General features: G+C 40.6%; 1 protein-coding gene and 1 non-coding gene across 3 annotated transcripts; both read right to left on the reverse strand.

The window, feature by feature from the left end:
• Positions 1-909: 909 nt before the first annotated feature.
• On the reverse strand, positions 910-24,118 carry tnpo2a (transportin 2a). Of its 2 annotated transcripts, XM_017459533.3 has the most exons (26): positions 23,976-24,118; positions 21,808-21,907; positions 20,305-20,380; positions 19,956-20,105; positions 19,551-19,657; positions 18,749-18,882; positions 18,561-18,642; positions 18,344-18,466; positions 18,141-18,259; positions 15,586-15,646; positions 14,899-15,070; positions 14,262-14,414; positions 13,867-14,092; positions 11,801-11,972; positions 11,574-11,660; positions 11,364-11,471; positions 7,935-8,093; positions 7,397-7,484; positions 7,180-7,278; positions 6,217-6,252; positions 5,964-6,059; positions 5,773-5,848; positions 5,564-5,663; positions 5,196-5,270; positions 4,953-5,096; positions 910-4,383 (listed from the first exon to the last, which is right to left on the reverse strand). In XM_017459533.3, exons 2-25 carry the CDS (start codon positions 21,904-21,906, stop codon positions 4,989-4,991), a joined length of 2,706 nt encoding a protein of 901 aa, XP_017315022.1. In that variant the 5' UTR covers position 21,907; positions 23,976-24,118; the 3' UTR covers positions 910-4,383; positions 4,953-4,988. The 2 variants fall into 2 exon arrangements, with proteins under 2 accessions (XP_017315022.1, XP_017315030.1); XM_017459541.3 differs by lacking the exon at positions 6,217-6,252.
• On the reverse strand, positions 15,461-15,528 carry LOC124626549 (small nucleolar RNA SNORD41). The gene has a single exon (XR_006981417.1). It is a non-coding gene; the product is annotated as a small nucleolar RNA SNORD41 (small nucleolar RNA).
• Positions 24,119-24,243: the final 125 nt, after the last annotated feature.

A 24,243-nucleotide genomic window follows, 5' to 3' on the forward strand; every position in this document is an offset into this window, starting at 1 on the left:
GGCTGTGTGATTCTGCAGGACATTTTTGCTGGCATGGTTTGTCGCTGTATATTAATACGTCATTCCGACTGAGCACCTTTAAGGTGTGGTGAAACGTTTCCATCGTTGTGGGCGTGGTCTCGTCCAAAAAGACCACACCCCCATTCGCAGGTCACGAGGGCTCACATGCCTTCACTGTGATCTACAGTACGAGGGCTTTTCGGGTTAGCCAGCTCTCTCAATCACCATCAAAACACCCTTGAATTTAATGAGTTCATGTCTCCAGTACAGCTTCAGAGGCGTGTATAACCTATGCCGAGGACACTGAAGCTGTTCAGGCAGTTTACTTATCGAAGACAGTTTCCATTTTTCACCTCTGTGCCTGTAAAGGCACAAAAGGCACTATATTTTCCATGTGTTAGTTTTGACACTACGAATTCCATGTTTTATAGTTTCCTTATTGAAAACCAGTTAGAGCACGACTAGTCACTGAGATCCAACGAGCACCAGACTTAAAACAGAAAACATAATGGAAATTAGTGAACAGATTCCATTTAAAAATCTTTCATTAAAAGTTGTGTGTAAAGTCTAGACTGTGTGAGAAAGTACACAACACCCTTAGCCTGTAACTGCACGATTTTTTTCCCCATTGTGCTGCTGCCGCCACATAATCAGCTGATTAGATAAAGGCATGAAACGTGCAGCTGTACAGCTCTTCCTAATAATAAAAAAAAGCTCAGTCAGTGTATTATAGAACCCTAACAAGAAAACGTAAGCAAGTCCACACAAATGAGTCATTAATTTTACAGTGTGCAAATTACTGGTCATTAACATTCATTGCCCCCTATTAAATACAAAAAAACAAACAAACAAAAAAACACACATCTAAACTTGGTCACAGGGTGGGTTTTTTTTTAAATATATATATAGATTTGTAAAAAATTGTCATTTTGTGGGACACTCTTTCATGTAAACCAACAAACTGAGACGGACACAGGTCCTCCAGCACTCGACTGGGGAACTGCTGCCATAGACAAATCAGTGTGAACATAAATAGTAACTTGTGTCCAAGTTTTTGGTCATACTGAATAACAAGATAATATATTTTTGTTTGCAATTTAAGATATTGTAAAAATGAGATGTTCCAGTTTCACAGAATATAAAAAAAATAAACAGAAAAGGTGTTTGTGTTGACTTTTGTAGGACTTTAATGGAAACTTCTTTTAGACGTCAGGAAAAAAAAAAAAAAGTCCATATGCACTTTCATCAACTGGATTACGTTCTCAAAGTGAAACATTTCATACATCCTAAATTAATCATTTCTTAATCAGAAATTACAACAGTCTAACTGTAACATGCACATGTTAAACATTTGTTTTACTAACTGAAATGAGACGGTACACTTGTTTCCCCATGGGTAGAAAAGAATTTATTTCCCCGTTTCACAGAATTAAAATAGAAAGGTGATGAGAGATAAATGAGTTTGCACCACAGTGAGGAAGAGGGGAGAAAAAAAAAAGAGAATAATAATAATAATAATAATAATAATAATAATAATAATAATAATAATAATAATAATAATAATAAAAACACTACAGCATTCAGCAGATTTGTTTTCTAAAGTACACAGTACAGGCTCAAATGCATTCCCCTGCTTCCATCTTAATTGCTTGTTGGAATTGGTTGATTAAAAAAATAATAATAATGCTCATCAGAACTGGTTGATAAACAACAAACAAAATTCTTTAAACAAAAAGAAAATAAAAATAACTTTTAAAGTCCAAATAAACCTTTGTGCTTATAAAACACAAAATACAACTAAATAAAATAAAGAAAAAGAAAATTATATAACCCAAAAAAAAAAAAAAAAAAAAAAAAAAAAAAAAAGCACGTGGACAAATTATATTGCAGAAAAACAGTTTTTTTTGCTCTTTTTTTAAAATAAAAAGTATTTCTTGTAACAGGGAGCTCACAGCGAAGTATTTATTTGATTCCAATCAGTTTGGCTGGCCTGCAGACGTTAGGATGTTCTTCACAAACCTATAGTAGTTGGAGTAATTTCCCCCCCACCTCTGAATGCCTATCAAAAACGTGCTGTCATTTACTTCTTTCTGGAGTCCTGAGGAAGGAGCAGTTTGCAAAAAAGTATATAATGGAAATTAGATTGTCAATGCTATTATTGAAGAAGCAAATTTTAAAAAGGTACTTCAAAAAAAAAAAAAAAAAAAAATCACCTATTACTGGCTCAGTGGTGGTCAAATGATCTCATCACAGGGAGTGAAATCCAGAAGAAAGATTAAACAAGCACCACACCGAGTCTCCATTTCATGCATGTTACAGTTTTACTTTACAAGTTTGAATAAGACAATGCAAACCTGGAGGACCTTGAAGACACAAGCGTCTGCAGTCTAGACGAGACATGGCTATTGCTTTTATGGCTATATAAACAGCCTCTGCTTTTTGTACGTTTTTGGTATTAAAGCCAAATATGTAGGGTTGTGCAGAGAAAATCAGGTGTGTGCATCCTATAAGGCCTCGGTCAAATCCGCTTAATACAGCAAAGACATGGTGAACAAACTGCAAGTGTTGACTATTGGCTTTGTCTGGGAAACAGTGTAACCCTTTATATGCATCTCATACCTGTGTTTGTCTTATAATGATGGCTAAAAGAAAAAAAAAAAAAACTAAATTCAGTATATACTGCCTAAACATGGCTACACAAAAAAAAAAAAAAAAACCTATTCTTCAGTAAAGTCAGTCACTCATTTGCTTTTACATTTAACTACAAGCTGAGTCACAGTGCACAGGGTAAAACTAACAAATCAGAACTGAAAGATTTTAGACTTGCCACTTAATTTAGACTACGCATTCATCATCCACATCAACATGCCTACACATGGCTTTATCAAATAATCAAACCTGTCTACTGTGGTTACATAAAAGCCGTCAAGTACAGGGGACTACCAGTTAAACGGTTTACACGCTTGTGGAAGAACACCGTGTGCCGTCATCTCGTGTTTCTTACGCTGTGAAATTGTGTCGTTACGCCTAGCTCGCCTTTAACCAAGCCTGTTGCATCACTGTGTGAAATTCCTTATAAGAGAAAGTGCATTAAAACCCCTTAACAGGTTCCAACACCTTAACATATAATTCACATGTGCTTTTAAAAGCATTAGCGGCACATTCTCTTAGTTTACAGGAAGGTCAGGCTGGAGTATGGTTTCTTAATGGAGTACTTCTAGATGCAAAACGAAGCTCACAAACTACTGCTGAAAAAGAAGATGGAACATCGATCCACACTGACCTAACAGAAAACTCACAAAAAGTTATGCCTGCTAACACTATAGTGAGAAGCTCCGAATTAAAAAGAAATTTAAAAAAAAAAAAAAAAAAAGACAAAAGAAAACCTTAAAATAAACAATAACCTGTCACCTGCACATTGTACTGGTTTCTCCAAGGGTCCAGAGTCATGCAAACCTTTATCATTCCCTTATCTAAGCAAGCATAAGAAAGGAAAAGAAGAAAAAAAAAAAACAAAAGAGGAAAAGAAGAAGAAAAAAAAAAAAAAACATTGAGCACTAGAATTACAGTTCCTGAAGGTTGTTCTGGTTACAGCAGAATTAAAGGTCAACACGAAACATTTTGCCGAGGAGAATAATGAACCTTAAGTGCCAGCTGCAAAGTGGTTACAACGACAACGGCCTGGAAATATGCAAAACAGCCTGAAAGCGAGACAATATGCACTGTACTTACTGGTAATGATCACATATTTTAAAAAGGTGCTAGTACTTATCTCCCTATTGTTATAAATATCTCGTGCCTTACCTCTAGCCAACAATCCCTGTGGTTAAAAGTCATTTTAGTATTGACGTAGTCAACCAATACCGTTTAAGATATTGTAGTTTTCTTATGTATGCATTACAGAAATACCACCCGGGCAACAGGTCGCCTTAAGCTTGTCTAACGAGTGTGCCGGTCTACTGAATGCGCTTGTGTGCTATAGGCGTCTAGCTGAGGTGCCAGGGCTTAGACTAGACTGTACTATTGGTGGGTGCATTGGTGCCACCCAGCCTCCCCCCTCCCGATAGTGCTCTCCCGCAGCAGAAGAGAGCAGTGGAGTTATCAGGTGGCAAGCCCTGCCTACGAGTTCCCTCCCTCCCTCTATCCCAGCCTAGATCCCCTTTTGCTTCCATTTTTATTTAAAATTCCTACTCTGAGCACGGGACGCTAAACCGCAGCGTTTGATGCAGAGGTTGGCTCCCCTAACCCCCTCCCACCCTTCCCACCCTCCCTCACACAGACACAGGGTGCAGGGATGATCGTCGCGCCAGCCTCCCCCCTCCAGTAGCAGGGCAATACACACACATGGATGAGTTCCCCCAGTGACCCTCCCGGAGATTCAACCTGGAGAAAGGATGGAAATATAAAAATGATGCAATTACTGGCTCAAGATATTCTCCAATCCACTAAGGCACGAGAAGAAAAAGAAAAGAAAAAAAAAAACCATATGCAATTTATATCTAGGACCTACACCACTCTAGAATAACATTAAATCAAAAGGCCTATAATAAAATAGAAGCAATGATCATGAGTGTTCACTCCAACCACAGACACTTAATCCAGGATATGTTTTGTAAATAAAAAAAGGAAATAACAGCTACATTAATGTACAATTAAGGTCATTGATCAACAATTGGGGAGAAGCCTGCCAGTCGAAACTGCTTGCTCAAAAGTGAAAATAACCAAGTCACTTTGAATGCCTGCTTTGCTCCAAATGTCCAGAACAAAACAGACTTCACTCAACCCAACACACTGAACTCTGTGCAAATGGCTTCAGGGCCACAAAAATATCATGTCTAGACACCTAAATGCAGCATCTCTTCCTAGAACAAGGATTGTGCATTACTGAATGCTGCTATATATGCTGGCATTTAATAAAGCCTGAGGCAAATATGAACATGGAAATTCTGTACCTAACAGGCGTGTCCTGTGTCAGTGAGGAGGGGCGTCTAAACGCCATAGCAGGCCGACAGCCGCTCCTTCAGCTGTGGGGGGAACTGCTCACAGAACTGCTGCCAGTTCTCCTCTCCAACCTGGTCCTTAAAGCCATGCAAGATCTGCAACAGATCGCATTAATGTTAACATTCAGCGACTCTTTCGCTTTCCTTAGCAGAGAATTTTTTTTTAAAAAACAGGCCTTTTTTTTTTATGGTTACCTTGTAAAACATGTCTCTCAGGTCTTCTTTTGGGTTCACCCAAGATGCCACAGCATCGCAGAAGAAAATGAAGTCCTGTGTCAAACACATACAGTGGGTTACCAAACAGAATAAGTAAGAAGACTTAATTCATTTGCCATCAACGATGCACAGGCAAGCTTCTGAAGTGTTATTGCCGATTGTGGAGCAATGTTTCGCATGGTCTATGGCACACAGACAAGGCAAACATTACAATAATAGGTCAATTATTATGAGGTCCAAGAATTGAAGACAGATACAGCATAACTGAGGACAGAAACATAAGCAAGAACATGTATATAATGTTTTTTTTGCTTAAAATGAATGGAAAGCAAGAACTGCTCAATTACCTGCACCACACCTCCAGGATTTACCCCAATCATTAAACAGATGCCTCTGAAGGCGGAATCTTTCTCCTCATTATCCCTGATGTTTCTGAGCGACTGACACCTGAATTAGAGAAAAACACAAAACCTTCAATAACTTCAGCTGTGAAAAACTGCATTTTAAATCAGGATCAAAACAAATCAAATGTCTGTTTAGAGGGACTCAAACTCACCAAGGTCGTATGAACTGAGGCAGCATAGGTGCCACCTCCTGAGGACAAACGTATCCCAGCCGACCAATCGTAATGGCTATTTCAGTACAGAAAGAAAAGCGTAACGTGAAATTTCACAACACACTTTTTTCACAGTTCAATATAAAAGGTCAGTGTGTTGCAGAAGGAAACCTGAAGTCACACTGTCACACCTGTGTTTTCCAGCAGAGTCTTGGGGGTATTGGGTCTATTTATAATCTCCACCAGGTTGTTAAGCACCAGCCCCACATATGGCTCCATCTCTGCACCTGAGACCGCAAGAGAAAAACACCTCTGAGCAACAATAAACCGGGACAAGAGGAGAACATCCAACCAGTAGAGTATCACTAGTCACTGTGGAAAACCATTTCAGATAAAGTAAAGCAGTCCGTTTTCACAAAACGATCAGCTTCCTTCCTATCTCACCTGTACAATCACCTTCCTGCTTCCTGTCACCTGAGCCTGTAGAGACACCAAACACTGTCACTATCCTGCCTGCAGCCTAGCATGCAAAAACGAATGCACACAAACACACACGATGCCCAGCAGTAGGACTAAAACAAGAGTACACAGGACTAAGAGTACACACAAACCCAAGCTGTCTTAGCATCTTTCTCAAAAACTAACCACAAATTTATTTTAAGCCTTTAAAAAGAAATATACTCGCTGGCCACATTAATAGGAACACATGCACATCTATTAAAATCATTTCATACCAATCATGTGCCAGAAGTGCCATGTGCCAATGCATGAAAACATACAGATACAAGTCAGGAGCTTCAAGTAATGTTCACATCAAACATCAGAATGGGGAGGAAAAATATACGATTAGGATTGGCTGACCGGAGAATCACATGAATAAGCAGGGCTACTGGTGTTCCTATTGAAGTGGCAGCTTTTTCAATTTATTCTCCACCTACTGCATATGGAACATGTGTGTGATTACCACAGACAAGAACTGGCAATTGCTGAGAAAAGAACCAAAATCTTACTTTTGTAAAAAGTGAGACTTCATGAGATTTAGTCAAAGGCGTGTGAAAAGATTTGGTGCTTACTACAGAGACTTACTAATTTTCAGAGGGAAACATTTGTGGTGGTTTAACCAACAAAAGTCATCTAGCATAAAGCTTCTGCCTGGTCATAAATGATTACAAAATTGATTTTTACAAGAATACTCCAGTGTGGAAAGAGTACAGCTTTCTCCCATACCCGTTTTCTCCCAAGACTAAATTAACAATTAGGTTTAAATTGTTATTATATAAGTTTAGCAGTAGATGGGATTTCCATTCTTGTCTCAGGGAAATTTACATTTTGTTTCATGGTAACCACACATATTGCAGATATGTGGTGGATGGAGGGAGTATTCTTTTACCAGACAACCAAACTCACCCATCTGTATGGAGATCTCCCCGATGGCCCAGGTGGCATTATTACACACTGAAATGAACTCTGGGTTCAGGTTTAGTCCCAGAATTGGCATGAACTCAGCTGCCGAGCACACACACACACACAGACAATTAGTAGATCATGTTCACTGAATACCTATTACACTCTGCACAGGGGTGAGTTCTAACATTAGGACAGCAATTTCCAGAGCAGGACTCACAGATGCAGGGTTTAACATGAAGGAAGCAGGCCTTGGTCAGGTCTCCCAAGAGAGCAAATGAGCTCTGCCTCACCTCCGGCATAGTGTCCTACATAGAAAAAGGTTTTAGCCTAAGGAACATGTACATCAGTTTCCGCGAAAATTTTTGGTGCCGGCCAACATGTCCAGGAATGATAATGTTTACAGGACAGACTGGAAAAAATCTGTGTTTATTCTGCACTGTAATGTTTTGGACAATGCATAGTATATGCAATTGTGGCAGCGAGGGCATGGCCGAGCATCAGCTGTGGATGGAGAGGAAACGGGCCGAATCAGCAGGTGATTTTTTTTGCTCAGACACAGACCTTATCTTGGTGTACAATTGAAAATGTACTTTGTCTAACGTATGCCTATTAATATTAATATTTTTACTGGACATTGTGTCAGCTATTAATTTTAACATTTAGAATTTGTATCACTCAAAAACCGGTATTTACCGGCTAACGGAAACTCCGATATATATTTGTGTTCCATGCACAAGGTTTTGCCACTTGTGTACCTGCATGCACTGGAAGAGGAGGGTCATGATGTTGCTGCGAGCCACCAGTCTCTCAACATGGCCTCCAAGGCCCTCGGCCAGGCCGCTCAGGAGATCCAGAGCAACGATCATGAAGTCCTTATCAGGAGCCTCGTACTGCTCTGGGTGCTGGTTATACATCTATAAGGACAAGCGACAGATCAGGAAGTGCAGCAAGAAAACACATCTGTTTTACTTGTTAAGGTCACAAAAGCAAACAGTGGTAAGCAACTGTCAAAAATGGCATCATAATGCTTGATATTTTGATACATTAAGTAATATACAGTCATGTGAAAAATATGTACACCCTATAGAAGCTGCTGGATTTTGACATATTTGGACATGCTAACATTTGATCAACTTTGAATCAGTGCCCATTAATAAAGTCGATAGAAAGATGGCTAGATATATCCATCATTTAATCAACAGAAATATTAATAGAGGTGATATTCTTCAGTGGAAAAAGTACACCCTTGGCCTCAGAAGCTAGTATTGCCCCCTTTAGTAGAAATAACTTCTTGTAGGCGTTTTGCATAATTGTCCACCAGGCTTGTTGGAATTTTTGACCACTCTTCCATGCAATGTTGTTTCAACTGCAATTTGTCCGAGGGTTTTCTGGCATGTACATGTCAATGGGATTCAAATCCAGGCATTAACTAGGCCATTCTATAACCATCCATTTCTTCATGATCCATTCCTTGGTGGATTTGCTAGTGTGCTTAGGATCATTGTCCTGTTGAAAGGTCCACTTTCACACAGATGGCCTCACATTATCTTCAAGCACTATTTGATATGATGCAGAATTCATAGTTGAATCAACGAATGCAAGCTGTACAGTCCCTGAGGCAGCAAAGCAACCCCAAACCATAACATTTCCACCACCATGCTTCAAAGTTGGTATGAGGTGCTTCTCCTGAAAAGTTGTCTTTGGTCTGCACCAAACAGGTCTGCTGTTACTGAGGCCAAACAACTCCATCTTTGATTCATTCGTCCAGAGCACATTATTGCAAAAGGCCTGGTCCTATATGCTCATTGGCAAACTATAGTCTTGCAAATGGCACACCTCCCATGCAGGTTCAATTTGTGCAATCCCTTTGATTGCAGACACATGTACTTTGACACCAACAGCTGCAAAACTTACTAGCAGATGCTGTAATTCAATTGTGAGGTTCCTGGAGAGGTCTTTTTTCATCAGATGGTCTGCTCTTGGTCTGAATTTGCTGGGACGGCCAGTCCTGGGCCAATTGGCAGTCGTTTCAAATCTGCGCCACTTGTAGATTATTTTCCTTACAGTGGAATAATGTATTTCAAATAATTTGGAGATCTTATTAAATCCCTTACCAGACTCAGGCATCCACAACCTTTTTTCTGAAGTCCTTACAGAACTCTATAGATCTTGGCACAATGACTCCACACACCTCAATAACAAAGGGAACGCCTGATACTAGATATGAGAAGGGTATAAATAAGGCTCCCTAAACAGGTTCTAATCACTGGCACACAGTCACCTGATTCTAATTTTATGTATTTGAAGGTGTGAAATGTAGGGGTGTACTTCCTTTTTCCAAGTGACTGATCTAATTTGTTCATTTAAATTGCGAAAAATGTCATTTACGAAATGTCAGTTTTGTGCGTCATTTGTAGAGTATATCGCCTTTATTAATAGGCAATGTTTCAAAGAGAATTAAATGTTTGTGTTGAAAAAAAAAAAAGCCAAACATTTCCAGATGTACTTATTTTTTTACATTACTTTGTAGTTTATATATTACCTTTAAAAAAAAAATAAAAAAATAAAAAAATTATTGAACACTGTACATTAACATGTGATACAGAAATATTTTAACATCCATCCAGTTACTTTTAACGGAGTTGGTCAATTCCCGACCCTCCATTTAAACCAGGAATTTCCCTATGTTCTGCTAGCAGTTCATTGTAAACATGACTATCCTGTTTCCTTTGCAACACTATTTGGTTCTTCTGTATAGCAAAATTGGGTTTGAGAAATGTAATATATAAATTGAACTTACAGTTTTACCAATACCCGTGATATCTGACAAGTGTGCTGCAGTGCAATTTATCACATTAATAGTTCCCATTTTCTATGACCAGCAATAATAACATTATCCATGTACCAGTATTTCTAGTTGCTACAGTAGCAGTGAAATTAAATGGAAACAAAAAGATGGAACACACTAGGAACTTTGTAACCACAGAATTAATGACACAGAATAACCTTGACTGGTCAATATACAGTATCTCACAAAAGTGAGTACACCCTTCACATTTTTGTAAATATTTGATTATATCTTTTTATGTGACAACACTGAAGAAATGGCACTTTGCTACAATGTAAAGTAGTGAGTGTACAGCTTGTGTAACAGTGTAAATTTGCTGTCACCTCAAAATAACTCAACACACAGCCATTAATGTCTAAACCGCTGGCAACAAAAGTGAGCACACCCCTAAGTGAAAATGTCCAAATTGGGCCCAATTAGCCATTTTCCCTCCCCGGTGTCATGTGACTTGTTAGTGTTACAAGGTCTCAGGTGTAAATGGCAAATGACACTGAGCTGCAGCACAGTATTGGTTCAGATGGTGTCAACCAGGTGAGGAGTACAAAGACAAGTGTGTCTTGCCTACAGTCAAGCATGGTGCTGAGAGTGTCATGGTCTGGGGCTGCATGAGTGCTGCTGGCACTGGGGAGCTACAGTTCACTGAGGGAACCATGAATGCCAACATGTACTGTGACATACTGAAGCAGACCACGATCCCCTCCCTTCAGAGACTGAGCCACAGGGCAGTATTCCAGCATGATAACGACCCCAAACACACCTCCAAGACGACCACTGCCTTGCTAAAGAAGCTGAGGGTGAAGGTGATGGACTGGCCAAGAATGTCTCCAGACCTAAACCCTATTGAGCATCTGTGGGGCATCCTCAAACAGAAGGTGGAGGTGCACAAGGTCTCCAACATCCACCAGCTCTGTGATGTAGTCATGGAGGAGTGGAAGAGGACTCCAGTGGCAACCTGTGAAGCTCTGGTGAACTCCATGCCCAAGAGGGTTAAGGTAGTGCTGGAAAATAATGGTGGCCACACAAAATATTGACACTTTGGGCCCAATTTGGACATTTTCACTTAGGGGTGTATTCACTTTTGTTGCCAGAGGTTTAGACATTAATGGCTGTGTGTTGAGTTATTTTGAGGGGACAGCAAATTTACACTGTTACACAAGCTGTACACTCACTACTTTACATTGTAGCAAAGTGTCATTTCTTCAGTGTTGTCACATGAAAAGATATAATCAAATATTTACAAAAATGAGAGGGGTGTACTCACTTTTGTGAGGTACTGTATATAAAAACATAAATTAGGCAGCATGCATGTGAGTTTTAGCAGTGTATATGCCTTCACCATTGCCTGAGCGAGGGTCTTCTGCACCAGAGTAACACAGCGCTGATACACTGGTTCACAGTAGGGCAGGAAACCACTCTGCAGAGCCGTGGCCACTGATGAGAGACACTAGAGAACGAGAGAGAATCTCAACAAAAATATTCCCACTGGGCAATACATGGCACTGTTTCATGCAGCATTTAATTCATCATATAATGATGACATGCTCACCTCTAACAAAGGGAACAGATCCTTATCTTCATCTTTCAGCTCATTCCATTTCTGGATGAGAGGGGGCATCAGCTTCTGGATATATTCCTGTTAGAACGTGGAGTAAACATAGCAATACTAAGCAAATGGTAAGCATAAATGATTAGGAATTCAGATATACAAATATGTAGCCCAAGAACAACAGTTTGTTTGGGTATTTTTAATCAGAGTCAGTGCTGAAAACTCACAGGCTGGTTGAGATGATGGCCCACAGAGTCAGCTAGTGTCCCAATGGCATCATACAAGATGAGCAGGTTTTTGTGCTGGTATTTCCCAAAAGCAAAGACCAGTGTGTCCAGAATAAAGCCGAGATAAGGAACAAGCTCTGTGCAAGCCTCCTCCTCAAGAGTCGCAAACGCACTGCAGAGAGGAGGGGGGAAAAAAACATGATAGTGAAGCTGGGTTTGTGGGATATAGATTTGTCTCTGGCTTTTTGTAAAAAAAAAAAAATAAAATCAATCAATCTGAATAACAACTCAATAATTACCTAGTAAATTGAACCCACCAAAATATTTATAATTAATAAATCCATTGTGGGCACTGTTGAGTCATGCCAATATCGGTTTATATATAAATAGCAATTTCCTTCATTTGTTAAACTTGACCAAGAGCAAAACTGGTTTGAGTTCACAACAGAATTTAACACATCAAAAAAAGTATAGCTGAGGGGCATACGTAATAGAAGACAGGGCTGAACACACTCATATAACCCTTTCATTCATTAGTCAGATACATGAGGACAGGATAAAGTAAACGTCTGGACAGTGCATGCTGAAATCACAAAGAAATTCAAACACACACATTGAATACAGAGACTGAATTTATGTCATAAATAACTAGTTCAAAACATCAAATTATTTTTGTTCTGTGCACGAAACCGGAATATCATACTTGAACAAAACTGCCTGAAATGCACAGCATATTTGGTTCACATCCTGCAGTTGGATCAATCAAGGGTCAAATAGCTTATCAAATTTAAAAAGCGCTGGACATTTCTTGAACGTGACCAGCTGGGTCAGGCAATAATAAAGTAGCTGTTATGGTACACACTGAGGTGATTTCTGTGTCAACAACCATGAATCGACAACTTATTTAAAAAGTCTTTATCAAAGTACAACATACAATTTAGCAGGCTCACATACTCAAAACTCTAAAAATAATAAAAATTCATTAATGAAGGGAAATTCTTATATCATGTACTCATTATGAACTGTTAAGATACCTTGGATACGGGGACTACTGGGTTATAGTTTCTGATCGTGTATCTCTGTGCTATCAAATACCTATGATGAACGTATAAATTTAATTACCTCTTTAAATAAGCTGATCAACTGCCATCCTTTCTTATAGCTTGCACATGTATTTTCTCTCTCTTGAAAAGACTTATTTTCATAGTGTGCTGTGTCTATCTGTCTGGCCCCTGCACGAGTAGAAACCGTCCACGCACTGCTTATCATCAACGTGCATAAATACTCCTGGTTTGCATGAATAAACTCAGATGTCTATTTGAGCATGCATGTGTTAGTGTGTGTTCATTTAGGCTCCCCAGATCAATCTGAAACACTCTGAGGAGAACCACACTTTCTAAGCACAGAACTAAAAGTTAATAGAAGTAATTGTAGAACAGGCGGGAAGGCATGACAGAAGATCTGAAAGGCATAATCTGAGATTCTTGAGATACATGGAAATCTAACAATTCATTAAAATCAAAAGGGGGTGGGGGCGCATTTAAAATCGCTTATGAATACCCATGTGCATATCACTTTCAAATTAGTAGCAATTCAGGGGCAGCAATTGCTTGAATGGTGCCGGTTCCCTATTCATATTAGTCAGCTCGCCTCACTCGTGCGCACATGCACATAGACACATAAATGGACAAACAGTTGTGTTAATGTAAAGTTTCATATGTGTTTTATTTTAACGCTCAGTTTGTGGACTTTATTCCAAATAAACTAAAAATAGAAAAGGTTTTGAAAGTCTGCCCCCCCCAAATCTGATTAATCGATTATGAAAATAATCGTTAGCCACAGCCCTAGTATATTGTATTAAACAAAACCATGTATTTTTACCATTTACAAAGAAAACGTTTCTATGGTAATTATAGATTAAAATCAATTTAATCAGAACCAAAGGTCACTGTGTATGGTAGGAAAAGTTACATCAAGCCTTGGTCTGAATTTCTCCTAACTAAAACCTTGTTCGAGTGAAAGTCGGCTACATAGTTAGTTATTGTTGCCATTTTGCACACACATACCTGCAGGCAGCCTCCTGCACCCTCTTATTGCCATCAAGAATGCGTTTGAGCAGCTCTGTCATTAATGGTTTGAGATAGGCATCAGGCGGCTGGCTCACTACCCAGTGAGCGTAGCGGCTCAGCGTCCAGCAGGCGATGGAGCGCACCAAAGCTTTCTTGTCACACAGACACTGAATTAGGTGAGGAATCAACTCTGGCAGGTAGGGAACCATTCCCTGGACACATCCTACACAGGGGAGCACACAACACATCGAACAGTGTGTGAGCAACTCTACTTCAGTCATAAAACATACATGTGCTACAGTTTGAAGATAAGAATGGAAATGACAATGAAGAAAAAAAATTAAAAATAAATTCTGCACATTAAATGACTATTAATAGCAGAATTCAAATACCTTCAGCAATGGCCCCTAGGACCAGGATGCCAGACTCCTTGACGACCCAGTCTGGGTGAAACAGCAAGTCTTTCAGCAGTGGGAGCAGGTGGGGTAGCAGTTCGTCCCGGAACACGTTCGCCAACACATCCAGTGCTGCAGCTGAGCATTTACCTAAAAATTGAAGGAAGATGCTCTTTTCCTAGGTCCTTCTATCAAACGGTTTTTACATTTTATGTCAACAGTTTTGAATTTGTGCAAACGAAAGCTCTCTACAAAGAACGTTGTAAACGGTATGTTATGCATCAATCTGGTGAGTGATCTACGTGTATATGGTGTCTTATACGTTATTTCAGCTTTAGCCATTACAAGTATAGAGCGCATGGATTGGCCTCAGTGGATCAGACAGTATGAATACTCGAACATCACGGACAGTCATTCTATAGCTTGTCATCACCTCCACTGAAACAAACCAGACCCTCACCATCTCATCTACATTTTGTCATAATGGCCTTTTCTATCACAACACACTTATTATCAGTGTGTAACCATCTATTAATTGAAAATGGATGCACTTTAATCTTTCAGGGAAAAATGCAAGGCAGTACAAGTAACAAAATGTAACCCGAGAAGTGTATGAACATATGCAAGCACTTACGCAGATTCCAGTCAGACAGAGTATCGTCGTCATCGTCATCATCTTCATCAATGTCCTCCCCCTCCTCTCCCTCGCCTCCCTCGTGCTGCAGCGTGACTGTGCGAGACTTGTGGAAACGTGGCTTAATGTCTTGCTCGCTGTCCGGAACAGCTTCATCCTCCTCCACGTCACCCTACAAGGTCGACAAAAAAGTACATTATGACTAGCACGCTTTGCAGTGGACAAAACACTTTCCTCAAATAACCAAGCTACTGCTGATCTTACTACTTTCTGATCAGTCTGACACAAACATCAGCATGGGAATGCATCTATAACAGGACTGAAAGGATTTATTTCAAATGTGTAAATAAAAAGCAAGTTCTAATTTTAACTGCATGTCCATTTCCCAACAAAGCTGCCTGCAATGCATGATAAACGAGTTAAGAGAAATCACACTTTCCACCCACACAGTAAGATCACATTAGCTGTAATACTTAATGGTCTGCTTAAAATGGTGCAGCACAGAAACGGTTCCTTTACCACAAATACAGATATTAAACAACGAACTGCAGATATGAGGCCTCTGGGTCAGACAGTATGAATACATGAAACATCATAGAGTCTCAACACTGAAGATATCGTCATTCCCATTGACAGGCCATAAACTGGACAAAAGCCTTCAGCAGATAAAAGCAAATGTGTGCTCACCTTCAGCAAGATTATGTCGATTTCAGAGTACTTCATTCCATTTACCAGGATAGGAATCAGTCTAAAAGGAGACAGATTTAAGTGTTGAGCCAGCAGCAGCACATGGGTTCAAAAAACCTTCATTCATACTCCATCTAACCCCTGATTTGATGTCCAGTTTTACCACAGTGCCTAGCCAAGTTTACAAATAAATGACCAATCAACAGTTCCAGAGATCATTTGTTAAGCAGTCGGTATGTTTTCATTTTAAAACATACATGGTGTGGAAGAGTAAGGACTCAATCACACAATCTGGTGCCACCCAAACAAGCAGGGGTTCCCTTCTGAGTCTGGTTCCTCTCAAGGTTTCTTCCTCATCTCTGGGAGCTTTCCCTGCCACTGTTGCCCATGGCTGGCTCGTTACCATACAAAGTCAATATTTGCATTTCTGTAAAGATGCTTTGTAAATTTATGCAAGATAAATTTAAATGATTTTTGGCAAGGACAATGCACCTATTTTGTATTAATAACCAGGGTATCTACAGGTATCAGCACTTCAAATGAAATACTTTTTAATACCATAATCAAGACCTGCACATCACTTCAATCACGCTACACGATGCGTCAGCTATAATGGATTGTGTTCATGCATATACGTCCCTTTCTGGGTTTACGTTAACTATAGCAGGGTAAACTTCTATAGAGGTAGATGGGAGATCGGAGTAAATATCCTTTTTGCGTTACCATTTGCTCCAACAGTGAAAGAAACAGAAATCTTGTATTTCCTTTCCATGACTTTCCAAGAAAGGAAAGATTAGAGGCAGATGGATTCAGGGGCAGTCAGAAGGAAAAAAATGTCAAATTTACAATCAGTCCCTCAGCAGCTTTATTAATAACCCCCTCGCAGCAGCATTTACTAGTTTTGTTTGTAATTTAATGCCAGTTTAGTGTAACAAGTAGTGTTACAAATGTACATACATTTTTGTAAAGAAGAAAATGTGTCTATTACAAAACCTTTGCTGTTTTGTAATATTACTATTGCACGGAATAACATTTTTATTTGGGCTACAAATAGTAATATTTCTGACTTAATTCACTATTATATGTTAGACCTTATGGCTGTTATTTTGGTGGAAAACCACAGGATGACCTCCGTTGAGTTGGCAAGTTCTTTTTTTAAATTCACTTCTCATTATCGATTAGGTGAAATGCTGTAAACCTCTGCCCACAAAAACATCAGATTACGCCAACATAAAACCAGTGAATCTGGTGCATGACATCAGGTTATAAGCGACTCAAACTCAGCACAGACAGAGATGAAGTTGGTGTTGTGCGGCAGTTACTGTGACCCGAGCTGCTCCAAAACACTAATGAGCCGCACACACCGAGTGCGACACAGTCACACAGGTTCTTTACGGTGTCAGTTCAAGTTACATTTTTAAGACCTTTGAAACATGAATTTAAGACATCTTAATGCTTATTAAGGCCTTATTTTTACATGAAGGAATTTAAGACATTAAGACTGTTTAAGGACCGACAGACACCCTAATAACTATGATCTATGATGAGATCTCCATGTAAAAGCCACAAGAAAATGTTGTACGGAATGTTAAAATAAGCGATCTAGTACTTGTGTCACATGGAGGTTGCCAAAGGCCGAGAGACACCGGGCTGCAGCGGATCAGACAGTATGAATACGTACAGCATCACGAACAGTCAAGGACTCTGATGTCATCATCTCCATGGTGACAGGATGAACGTGTGATCTACACATCATCCGTCTCCACCTAGCATGACTCTCAGCCACTTCCAATGCAAGCAAATTTCTTAGACACGCTATCCTAATGGTCCATCAACACAACTTTTAGTTCTCAGTTTGGTATGTTGTCTCAAATTAGAGAAACTGGAAAAGAAACAATTTCCTCCTGTACTGATTTACAGAAAAAAACTAAAAAAAACACAGGAAGCCATGTTTTTGCCAAATGAGCCGTGTGTTTATAAGGAGTTTTTGCCCTCTAAATAAATAAGTGTTCTGCAATTTTACAATCTTTTTACGATTAGTCTAACTTATGGTGCCAATCATACCGTGTCCACTTGCAAATTGGGGATAATCTGCCTCACTCATTTTCTTACTGAAACCTCCTCGACAGGTGCCAACATTGCTAACAAGAACATCCTAGCAGGCAAAGAGAAAAACAGAATTGCCCAAAAAACCTAGTTCTATTTTTTTTCCTTAAATGGTTGGCCAAATTTCCTACTGGGTGAATTTTATTTATGTTGTTTGGTCAGACTGCTGGTTTAGCTGAACAAGCAGAAAAGCATAGCTTTCTGGTGTGTCCACTATAACTGTAGCAAGAGGTCAAAAAGTGTAAATGTTACAGCCAAACTGTAGATGTTGGTACCTCTGACTGGACACAATTTTCTAGCAGAAGTGTCGACAGCACTTCGCCACAAGAGGCTGCATGGCCGCAAGAGAAAAACTAGACAATCAGATATGGATATGGCTTGAATGCCAGGTTGGCTAATTTCTAAATATAGACATTTTGGGCCTATTATATTTCCCACTGTTGACTCACTGAACCAGATGTCCAGACAGAACTTCTTTACAGATGGGCTGCTCAGCCAGAGTGAGCCAAAACTCACAAGCCTCCAGAGCCACGTTCTCATCTGGGTCTTGTGTGCGCTGTAGCATGTACTAAAAATGCAAGAAAAGATGCTGATTGGTCATTCCAGTGAGGGTTTCTGGGTGTGTATATTTGATTGGGTAGATGAGACTTACTTGAACAATGCTGTGCATGTGTGGGATAAGGCGGTCGATTCGGACCTCAAGCAGCATGACCAGTGCTCGGCAAACGTTCTTTCTCACCTCGGAGTCTTCGTCTGCAGCCAGCGCAAACAGACTCTGTCACAACACAAAGACAAGTCAGACTTGAAAAACAGCAGTGGGTCAAACAACCATTCGCAAACCACTGTAGTACATACGTATCATGAGTTACCTCAATAAAGGTATCAATATTGTCCATCAGAGCTTGAGCTCGACCAATGATGAACTGGTTCACACAAGCAATAGCATGAGATCTGTATAAACAGAAAGTTATGTTACAAAATATTTCTCTGTGCTATAGTTAGTCCACAGCTCCAGCAGGATATGATGAAACAACCTGGTTAATCTCCTGTGATTTACCTAATCTTGGGACTACAGTGCTTGAAGAACTGCAAGAATTTAGGGATCATGATGTTTAGAGGCCGGTTCAATGCATCACTGTCCAGCAGCTCAGAGGAGTCTTCGCATATCTTCTGTAGGGCACCAAATGATCCCTGAACACACAGGATAAAATATAAAACAGAGGCAACCTTTTAGAATAAAACGTTTGATAAAAGTGAAGACACTCAATTTGCCCACCAATTTTTTTTTTTGTATGTTGGATTACACGGAACATCACTGGGTGCGAACACTAAATGCTCCAAAATAATACACTACCTGTGGTCAATAGTGGTATCAAGATTGTTATACATGATTAGTTGTGCACAAAGATAATCTACTGAACATTCACCACCATAAAACATACTATGTAATGTATGGCAACCCATTACTTAATGCCAGTAAACAAGCTACCATGGCTTTAATACAAAGGAGTGTGCATGCAGACTTGCTCTATTTAACTGATGGGATTTAGATCCCACCCTTTCTCTGTTTCCAAGAATGGTAATGCCCCAATCAATTGTTTCCTGCCCCAGGGCTTGCTCTGATTAGCTGCTGGCAGCCTGAGATACAGGCATTACAAACATGGAATGCATCCATTTCAGGTATTATAAATACCATTACGGTTAAACACATGACACAGGCTAAAGCTCAGTCAGCGGCATGTGGTGAGCATTACAGAAAGCTTTTATACCTCTCAAATTGTACACAAAATGAAGCATTATCTGTACGAGAAACGAGAGATATGATGATGGATTCGTAGTAAGAAAACATGAGCACAGACCTCGCAGGTGTTGTAATCTTCCGAGTTGAGCAGGTTGCAGAGCTGAGGCAGAAGCTCGGGCCACGTCTGCAGCTCCCCTTTAGAGGCGATGGTTGTGATCAGGATACCTGCGTGGGAGACACCATTTTCAGCATGGCACCATGTTATGAGCATGGGTTACTAAGAGTTAATAAGAGTCCTTTTTATTACCCTTTTTTGGCCAAATAAATTATTAAGTAGCATATTATGTATCCCTTTAGCGGAGGGAAGCAATTCAATACCAAATCTATATCAAGGCCTTATTTAGTAGATGGTTCAAATATGGAGAAAACACATTAGTAACACAAAGGAAGTTTGAGGTGGGGACTCCAGTAGACTGAACAATGACAAAACACCGAGCTTCATTTTCTAGCACAGAAGACATACCAATCGTAGCACGAATGAGAGGAGATGGGTCCCCAATGTTGCCCAGACATTCCTGCTTGATGAATTCTGCCACTGCTGGAGGGAAGTTCTGGTAGTGAGCCTTTACGTTGTTCTTCAGAATCAGACCGCTGAGCGAACGTGTCGGCTCATCTGTGAGGGGTAAAGAATGCACTGGTAAACCATAAGGAGGACCTAACTAGGAAGCCGGAACACATCAGGGGGACAAACAGGAGTAACCAGGAGAATGCTTGAGGTACAGAGGGGGAAAGAAAAAGGAAAGAAAAAAAAGTGGTGAAAAAGGAGACTGAAAACAGAAGAAGGAATCAGATCACATCAGATCATAACTTACCCTCAGATTTCAGTCGTGTCAAGACGAAGATGAGATAGTTGTTGAAGTCGGGGAACTGGTTCAGCTGCTCTAGTTTCTGAAGACATGGTCAAGGAAAGGCAGTGTAGAGAATCGATCACGGGCCAAGCACAGTACATCTACTCATTAACCAGTGCACCACCGTAACCGATTGTTAAAAGCCATAATTCACAGAGTAAACATTTGAAACAGGATGTACACTCACTCCCCTGACCGCACCAGGACAAAATAACACATTAATAAGGAACGGAGATGATGCTAAATAATCATAATAATAAATAACTTGGAGAAAGTGTGTCATACCAAGACTACAAAATTTACACCTGGTTGTAACATGCAAATTGAATATCAGGACTAAATCTGGATAAAAACCATAGGTGTAAAGGTAATCAAGATGCATTTACATAAACAGATTTAAATCCAATCCCTTAAACCACTTCAGCATTTTAGTATAAAAAGCATGAGTGTCCCTAAACCACATCTGAAAACCCCTCTGAATACATTATTCCACAACGGTCTATGATTGTCGAAGCTGGCAGGATGCAAAATCGAGATTTTTTTATGTCCGTCATGAACCAGGAAAAAGGAACATCACAGAAGTTTGTGGTCTTGAGTCGATTTGCATATTGCCACAGAGAATTGATTTCAGTCGAGGTGCAAACCTGGTCAAAACAATCCCACTTCCTTATTGTCTTATCTATTGCTTTGGGGGGGGGGTTTTCTTCTGAGAAAGTGTAACAGCAACTCTTTCCTGGTAATGCCCAGTGGAAAGAGCCAGTGTATAATATGGGGCAATGACGAAGATTTCTGACCATATGAACACTGTGCACGCTACCAGACACAGTTTGATTAAGCCTTTTCCACCAAGGGCTTTGATATACGATGTAGCAGATCATGTTTGTGACCTCTATGAAAAAAAAGTCAGCAGTTTGTTGGCATGTGTTTTGGCTGTGACTGGTGGTGTTCTCTCCCCACACATAAAAATAAAATAAATCAAGTCTAGCTAGGGTCTATTTTCTCTCAGTATGTTTAACTTTGAGGAGACTGGGTTGTGGTAGCAGGAGAATTATATATTTTTAAATCATCAACAGGAATACTAATCAACCTAGTAAAAACTGCTCTGAGCAAAAGCACCTCAGCTGATGTGTGTAGTGCTGCAAGCTGTGGGATTCAGAAAGTGTAGATTACAGCATCGAGGTGCATCACTGTGAACTGCATTATGTTTGTCACACCCAGAATGAACCTTTTGTTTTTGTAGAAGTCAGTTGGTAGTAGAATTTGCTCTTTTTCTCTACATCTTGGACCTAGTTGTCAAATCAGGAAACTACGCCTGCACGTTAACAGCCCAGACATGACATCTGCTTGTCCTGGGCTGCATATTAACCAACGCTGGACCTTATTTACGCTGTGTGTGGGACAGAGCCACTTGAGCATTTAACAACTTCAAGCTACAGACAAGAAAAGGCTTTTCAATGAGTAGGATACTTGCTGCACAGCTCTCTGTGTGGCCGTGTTCGGGGACTGGGAATCTTTCAGGAGCTGAAGGACCTGCTGGAGTCCTTGTTCATCTGGCTGCCACTCCATCCTACACAAACACACACACCGCCAGACAGACAGACCTTTAACCCTCCTATTATGTTGCAGAATTTTTTTTTATAAAATGTTACATCCATTATGCTATGGGTCAAAATGACTCAGTTTAAACACACACAAAAAGAGCAAAGCACAACTTCAACAGTAAACCTTTATTATGGCTTGTCCGAGACAAGCCGTAAGAAGAAACATTTGCATACAAGTTCATGACCCTAAATGAGGAAAGTCAAAAAAAGATTAAGTCTTTATTAATCAAATATACATATGCAAAGTGAAATTCTTTTCTTTGCATACCCCAGCATGTTAGGAGGTTGGGGTCAGAATGCAGGGTCAGCCATGATGGTGAATGGTCTGCACTTATATAGCGCTTTACACTGTGTCTCAGTCACTCATTCTTACACCAATGGTAGCAGAGCTGCCATGCAAGGCGCTAACTTGCCATAGGGAGCAACTTGGGGGCCAGTGTCTTGCCCAAGGACACTTGGCTGAATCGAACCACCAACCCTACGATTAGCCAGAGCCACCCCGATACAACACCCCTGGAGCAGAGAGGGTTAAGGGCCTTGTTCAAGGGCCCAACAGTGGCAAATTGGCAGTGCTGTGGCTTGAACCCACGACCTTCTGATCAGTAACCCAGACCTTCTTAAACAGTTTCCCAACTCTGGAGTTATCTGAAGCCTATCCTATACATCTGAGGCCATTCCCTCATCCCTCATTCCCTCATCCCAACACACCCAGTTCGTTTTACATTACATTTTCCTCTCATTTGGTTTATTCAAAGTGACACCAGTGGGTTGAGGATTAAAAGTCTGCATCACTGATCCAAGATCTGAACTAAAAACCTTCTGAACACAGGCCTAAACCCTTAACCTGAGCCACTGCTTGGTGATTCAGCTACTCAGTAATGGCCAGTCCATACTCCAGGCTGAAGTGTCCGTGTAAGAGCAGGAAAACACTGAACCGTGCAAAAACCATCAGCAACTGTGACCTAAAGGAACAGCTCAAATCTACACGACTTAAAAATTATAACGACGACAGTTTAAAGGCGATCTCACAGCAGACCTGAGCGGATGAACCGTGATTTCAACGTACATTAACAATTTACTAACGTGGTCGATGTTAATTACGATAAAGGCCTCGAGACGGGCGGTAAACGAGGCTGAATATAAACACACACACGGCTCTTTAAGGATGGATGTGGTCAGTGCACATGCGGCTGCTCCTGATTTATTCACCGCTGGAGGATTTGGGGATAAACTCAGTGTGCCAGACTGACTTTAATCCCCGCATAACAGCAGCGTGATTCCGCCTGTTTAACGGATACCGGCTGTTAGCTTTAGCCTCATTTCATTTCCTTACTCAACACCAAGCCTAGTGTTAGAGGACTATGATCTCAGAAGCACACAGCTAGCGGCTAATTACTGACCACTAGCTTACTGAAGTGATCTGAAAAGCTGACATATCAGGCTGCTTTCAAGTCCTGAATACTGAACTCTTAGGAGGAGAGCTAGCTAGGCTAACTAGCTACTGCATTTAACTAGCTAGCAGAGCTGAGGTCAGAAGAGTTTCTTGTTAGTTAGCCGGCTGGCTGAATAGAGCGGCACGTTTCTGTCAATTCAGCTTGTTATTACACGATATTAACCACTGTCTGTAAGTGTAGCAGCGCTAGTTAGCATGTTAGCTCCAGCACAGCGGCCTCGCAGTCCAGAGGAGACCATGTGGAGGGAGCTCGCGCCTCGCCAGGAGCACTAGGCCAACTTACTTAAAGCGGGCTGCTGGAGGAGGAACTCAACTCCTTCCAAATTTACCGACAGGTTTAACTCGGCCAGCTGAACGCCTCGAATAATTATTTATTCCCTCAAACACACACCGCGCTGTTACAGAAAGAAGCCCAGGCGAGACGCGGTAAATCCTGTTAGCTTCGCCGCTAACCGTCTTCGGTTACAAAGCTGAAGTTCGACTTCACACGACGCCGCTGTACGCTGCTTCGTTACTCCTTTATCTACTGCTGAATCAAACGCGTCGATTCTATACACAGAGGTTTATTTAAACGTACTTACAGACACTGTATGCGGAGGCCTGTTGAGCCGAGAAGAACGCATGCAACAGTGTGAATAAGAATGAAGCTGCGCAGCGCCGCAGTCTAAACACGCCGCGCTCACAAAGCCTCCAAGCCGGAAGCGCTTATAGCTTTCTAATGTTCGCTTGCCTTCGTTTTCCAACCCGTATTCTGACAAATCCCGCCTCCTGCGCTCGGATTGGTTATCACATTGAGAAGCATTCCAGAGAGCGCGTGAGATGAAATACGGACCAATCGTAGTTCGTGAA

This window comes from Ictalurus punctatus, chromosome 2 (genome assembly GCF_001660625.3).
Source record: "Ictalurus punctatus breed USDA103 chromosome 2, Coco_2.0, whole genome shotgun sequence".
NCBI classification, from domain to species: domain Eukaryota; kingdom Metazoa; phylum Chordata; class Actinopteri; order Siluriformes; family Ictaluridae; genus Ictalurus; species Ictalurus punctatus.